Source organism: Coregonus clupeaformis, chromosome 13 (genome assembly GCF_020615455.1).
Source record: "Coregonus clupeaformis isolate EN_2021a chromosome 13, ASM2061545v1, whole genome shotgun sequence".
Taxonomy (NCBI): domain Eukaryota; kingdom Metazoa; phylum Chordata; class Actinopteri; order Salmoniformes; family Salmonidae; genus Coregonus; species Coregonus clupeaformis.
In genome coordinates, this window is record NC_059204.1 from 24,001,466 (window position 1) to 24,007,212 (window position 5,747).

A 5,747-nucleotide genomic window follows, 5' to 3' on the forward strand; every position below is an offset into this window, starting at 1 on the left:
TTCTCAGCAAATGACTGCCATCTGAACACACACAATAAAATCAGATTTGGTCACTTGTAACTTGCGGTTTGGACAGTCAGTAGTCCAAAACGGATTTGAAAAGCAAAACTGATTTGAGCGTTAAGGCCTGCAGTGTGAACAAGGCTTTAGAGACTTACCCAGAAAGATGCACAGCTGTAATCACTGCCAAAGGCGCTTCTACAAAGTATTGACTCAGGGGTGTGAATACTTATGCAAATGAGATATTTATGCATTTCATTTTCAATAAATTTGCTAACATTTCTAAAAACATGTTTTCACTTTGTCATTATGGGGTATTGTGTGTAGATGGATTAAATATATTTTTAGCACCCATTTTTTTTATTCAGGTTGTAACAACAAAATGTGGAATAAGTCAAAGGGTATGAATACTTTCTGAAGGCACTGTACACAATACATGGCCAACAGTTTATGGACACCCATTCAAATTAATGGATTCGGCTATTTCAGCCACACCTGTTGCTGACAGGTGTATAAAATCGAACACACAGCCATGCAATCTCCATAAACAAACGTTGGCAGTAGAATGGCCTTACTGAAGAGCTCAGTGACTTTCAACGTGGCAACGTCATAGGATGCCACCTTTCCAACAAGTCAGTTTGTCAAATTTCTGCCCTGCTAGAGCTGCCTCGGTCAACTGTAAGTGCTGTTATTGTGAAGTGGAAACATATGGGAGCAACAACGGCTCAGCCGCGAAGTGGTAGGCCACACAAGCTCAAAGAACGGGACCACCGAGTGCCTAAGATCACCATGTGCAATGCCAAGCGTCGGCTGGAGTGGTGTAAAGCTTGCCGCCATTGGACTCTGGAGCAGTGGAAGTGCGTTCTCTGGAGTGATGAATCATGCTTCACCATCTGACAGTCCGACGGACGAGTCTGGGTTTGGCGGATGCCAGGAGAACGCTACCTGCCCCAATGCATAGTGCCAACTGTAAAGTTTGGAGGAGGAGGAATAATGGTCTGGGGCTGTTTTTCATGGTTTGGGTTGGCCCCTTAGTTCCAGTGAAGGGAAATCTTAACGCTACAGCATACAATGACATTCTAGACGATTCTGTGCTTCCAACTTTGTGGCAACAGCTTGGGGAAGGCCCTTTCCTGTTTCTGTGCACAAAGCGAGGTACATACAGAAATGGTTTGTCGAGATTGGTGTGGAAGAATTTGACTGGCCTGCACAGAGCCCTGACCTGAACCCCATCGAACACCTTTGGGATGAATTGGAACGCCGACTGCGAGCCAGGCCTAATCGCCCAACATCAGTGCCCGACCTTCACTAATGCTTGTGGCTGAATGGAAGCAAGTCCCCGCAGCAATGTTCCAACCTCTAGCGGAAAGCCTTCCCAGAAGAGTGGAGGCTGTTACAGCAGCAAAGGGGGGACCAACTCAATATTAATGCCCATGATTTTTGAATGAGATGTTCGACGAGCAGGTGTCCACATACTTTTGGCCATGTGGTGTATATAAAAACTATTTTGCAGTCTAAAACTAATGATTGATAAAAAATACTATTTGCATTGGTAAACTTATACAGCTAAAATAAGTGGTTTCAACATATCAAACATCCAATAGGTAAGAGGTCAGCTCAGGTCACAAATGCTGAGGACAGACTACCACTAACATAAAAGAACAAGTAATTTAGTCAACAGGCTGGCATACTTGCTCACGAGGTCATGAAATGAATCGGATTTAACTTTCATTTTCAGGGTACATCTTAATGTAACTATCAACCATGACATCCAAGTCATGTCTGGCATTATAATGTATGTTCAGAAACGCCAGACTCTTGGACCTGTGTTTGTCAGGTGTGTTCTCCAGGTACATCTGAAAGCGTTTACGAGAAGTATCGCCATCGATATCCTCAAGGCTCAGGACTGGCAGGTTGCCGAGCACCCTCAAGAACGCAAGCACGTTGGGGAAGAACTTCACTTCAGCCAGCTGCAGCGTCTCATGGACAGTGGAGGGCAGGGTCACCTTGCCCCTGTGCTTCCACTTCACCCTCCAGCAGTGCAGCTCAGTGGGGAGAGTGTCTGCATTGGGAAGGTCGTTCCTGTACATCTCCACGTTGTTCTCCTCAGAAGTGTTGAACTTCAGCTGCCCCATGACAGCAGGGACAAGCGTCAGACATCTCAGGGCGTTGAGGTGGTTTTCAGAGAAGAGGTTGTTCAGTTCATTGATGACGTGGCTCACCACCGGGGCGGTCAGGTGCTCTTTGAAATAGCTCTCGGGCTGGATCTCTGTTCCAGCTTCTGGGCGGTGCTTTCTCAAGTAGAGCCTGGGAACCTTGACCGGAATCTCCAGTGCAGCGGCTAGGTTAACAGCCTCTTCGAACCAGAACTCATGGTACACATCGATGTTATCCGAGACCTCGTTCAGCGAGTGCAACACAGCGGTCAAGCTGTTGGCAGCAAAGTAGACATCCATCGTTGGCCCTTGCAAGTTCTTGCCGAAGGCTCTTGTGAACGACAGGGTGTTTTTCAGCACAACCAATGTTGCAACAAACTCAAAATCAGCCAGAGCCTCTGATATCTCCAAGGCATCATTTGTGACTTGGTCACTCCACCTCAGATCTTCATTGTCGTGAACACTATCCATGCAGAGCAGTAGAGATTCCAGGACATCGACTGCCACCTCGAATGCATCATGTCTCACTGTCCAGTTGGTACGGCAGGCCTCTTTCAGATCATTGGCCTTCTCTTCATTGCCCTGGTAGAAAATGGAGATGGCATTCTCCAACTCCAATTGCAGTGAAGAAGCCTCGTTGAAAAAAGACTCAATCTTCTTGAAAGTAGACATGACAATCTGAACGCCTGTCAAAGCCACTCCACTTGCCAGTGAGGCATTTAAGGCACAGGTCGATCTTGGTGTGTGGACTGCTGTGGGGTACATCTCTGTGAGTTTGGTTGCGATGGCTTTCATTTTGCTAGAATGCACACCGGAGCTGAAGTGGGCCTGCCCTCTACAGTAGTCCATATTTAAACCCCACTTCATTGTCACCTCAGTCAGCAGCCTCTCCATCAGGGTCTCATCGTCTCCCTCAAATGGAAGGAATCCCACAAACTCCTCCCGCAAGCAGTTGGCCTGGTCCAAAAACCGCAAGAACAAGGGAAGGTGGCACTCGCCAGAGATCTCAACCACATCGTCAGTGACCAATGAGAAGAAGCGACCCTCTCGGACTTCCTGTAAGAGCTCCTCGCGGATGCAACTCTCACAGACCTCCATCATCTGCCTCTGCTGGGTGGAGGTGCAGCACTCTGAGTTCACAGTGCTCATCTCAAACCTTTTCCTGAGAGCTTCGTCACCACCAGCATTCATTCGGTACTCCAACAATGCCTTGAAGTTGCTCAGAGTAAGGCACTTGCTCTCCTGCACCTCCTCGGTATGTCTGTTCAGAGGTATGTTTTGTTTGCCCAACACTAAAATAACTTCAAATAGTGATTTGAGGTATTCTCTATGCTCCTTCTCCTCAGAGGTCAGCTGGGTGGTGTCATTTGTCTCAGGGTCATCTTGACCTTCCGCATCATTTTTGTTTGTCTTTGACTGGTCCACCGAGTCCTCTATAGACAAAGAAATCAATATTGAGAAAATAGGATTAGTGTAACTTTTTGCTTGTGGGTCTTTTTGCTTGTGGGTCTTGTGGTCGTGCATTGAAGAGAGAAATACATCCTTCATTACTGGTCATTCAATTTAAACCTTGATTATTATCATATTACATTGTAAAACAGCCTCAACAAATAAAATGTTGTTCAATGTAAATTGGATGCACAACTTACCTTTCCTCTCTTTCATTTGTCTATCTTCAGCTTTACTCTGTACAATAGAAAGAGAGAAACAGTCAATAACAAGCTGTTAGAAGATGCCTTTAAATTGTAAGATTTCAATACATTGAGTATTTGACTTGTGATTTGTTAAACATAGAAGAAACCCATACCAGTTCTTTAATCCTCTTGCATTGCCTACTTTGTGGATTATTGAGGTGGCCTGTTAAATCAAAGACGGTTGGTGTGGCATTATCCTTCAGCTTTGTCCTGTAAGGACTCTGAAAATATGAAAGATGATAAGAGATTATTAACCTAACCTATTTGATGGGCATGTAGCACTGAAGTGCACATCTCTGTTCAACTACATTTATAGATATGTCATTCTCATTGAACGCAAGACTAAGAAGAAGTAGGTCGATTCTATGTGAGATATTTCTATGCTTCCCGGTCTTGCGTCTTTTACTTTCAGTTTTGTACACCAGCTTCAAATAGCTGAAAATACAATATTTTGGTTATTGAAAATATATTTCACAGCAGTTTAGATGGTACAATGATTCTCTACACTTTCATTGCTTGTTTTGTCACAAACTGAAATTATGCTATTAGAATTTTAGCCACCAGAAAATGGCAGAGCGATTTCTCCATGGTGCACCTTTAAACATTTCAGTTAGGCCAAAAAAACAGAAAGGTCAAACATCAACATCACTTACTGCTTTACATATCATGGATGGTTCAAAGTGGTTAACACAAAGTCTGTAGTGTCTGTTTAGCTGGTCAGGTGTTTTATCTTCAAGATCCTTGCGATGACAGTTGTCCACCCACTGCTTGCATCTGTGCAAGACAGACAAAACAAACAATTTTAATTTATACATTTAGCTATCATTGAATGAGATTGAACATAGATATGATTCAGTGGAGAATACTGCGGGGAGGAACGGAGCAAATGGAATGGCACCAAATGTATGTATTTGATACAATTCCACCCATTCAACTCCAGCCATTACCACGAGCCAGTGCTCCCCAATTAAGGTGCCACCAACCTCCTATGATATGATTGCTATAGTCGACAATGGTTTAATCACGTGTGAAACGTTGACATGCAAACTAAAACATTGGGTCATTCCTAATGCCATCTCTCGTAAGCTAGCTTGTTGGTGTAAAAAATACAAATTCAAAACTACTTATTTACAAAACCCAAAAGGCTAGCAATGCAATTATCTCTGCAAGCATGCAGCAAAACTAGCTAGTAGGCTAACGTTAGCTGCTAGCGAAATAGCTAACCCAAAACACATCTCTGGCTGACAGATAACGTTGGTTAGGCTAACTTACTGTGCAATTAAAGACAGTACAGTATGCAATGTCAAGCAAGGAACCCCAACTTAGTCAGACAGGTACCTTTCAGTGTCCCTTGGAAACCTGAAGAATGGCGATGCTGACCCATTGATTCTTATGGTGCAATTTGGAGCAGCGCAAAAGTTCGGCATTGTTAGTTTTTGCTAATATGCTGCTTTTCAAAAGTAATTTCCTTGAATATGAACTTTATCCTGAAATAACTAAAGAATAGTCTCGCGCGCTGCAGTGCTTCATGTGGCCTTAAGTCCTGGAGGAAACAACGGGACGCGCGAAAATACCATCTTCCCACAATGCTTTGCTAACGTCACATCCCAGTGCGCATGTCTGTCACTGTACAGAAAAGGTCAGTGCTATTTGGGATCCTTGGGACGGGTGGCATGGTTGTTGTGATTAATAATAGTTAAAGCAGGCATACAGAAAGCAGAAGCAGAAGCAGAAGCAGAAGCAGAAGCAGAAGCAGAAGCAGAAGCAGAAGCAGAAGCAGAAGCAGAAGCAGAAGCAGAAGCAGAAGCAGAAGCAGAAGCAGAAGCAGAAGCAGAAGCAGAAGCAGAAGAAGAACGTGTGAAAGTTTGGTCCCTGGCTGGACAGAGGAAAAACGCTA

General features: G+C 44.3%; 1 protein-coding gene across 1 annotated transcript; it reads right to left on the reverse strand.

Annotated features, from left to right (window-relative positions):
• Positions 1-1,415: 1,415 nt before the first annotated feature.
• Positions 1,416-5,418, reverse strand: LOC121580295 (52 kDa repressor of the inhibitor of the protein kinase-like). Its single transcript, XM_041895355.1, has 5 exons — positions 5,189-5,418; positions 4,504-4,624; positions 3,964-4,071; positions 3,806-3,842; positions 1,416-3,589 (listed from the first exon to the last, which is right to left on the reverse strand). The coding sequence occupies exons 1-5, from the start codon at positions 5,275-5,277 to the stop codon at positions 1,722-1,724; spliced, it is 2,223 nt and encodes a 740-aa protein (XP_041751289.1). The 5' UTR covers positions 5,278-5,418; the 3' UTR covers positions 1,416-1,721.
• Between the last annotated feature and the right edge of the window lie 329 nt (positions 5,419-5,747).

Excerpts from the sequence above, each read along its gene's own strand:
- LOC121580295 (XM_041895355.1), bottom strand. The coding sequence starts at position 5,277 with ATGCCGAACTTTTGCGCTGCTCCAAATTGCACCATAAGAATCAATGGG. Across the intron at positions 4,072-4,503 it reads CATCCATGATATGTAAAGCA|AGTCCTTACAGGACAAAGCT; the intron begins GTAAGTGATGTT and ends TCATATTTTCAG. Across the intron at positions 3,843-3,963 it reads GCAAGAGGATTAAAGAACTG|AGTAAAGCTGAAGATAGACA; the intron begins GTATGGGTTTCT and ends TCTATTGTACAG.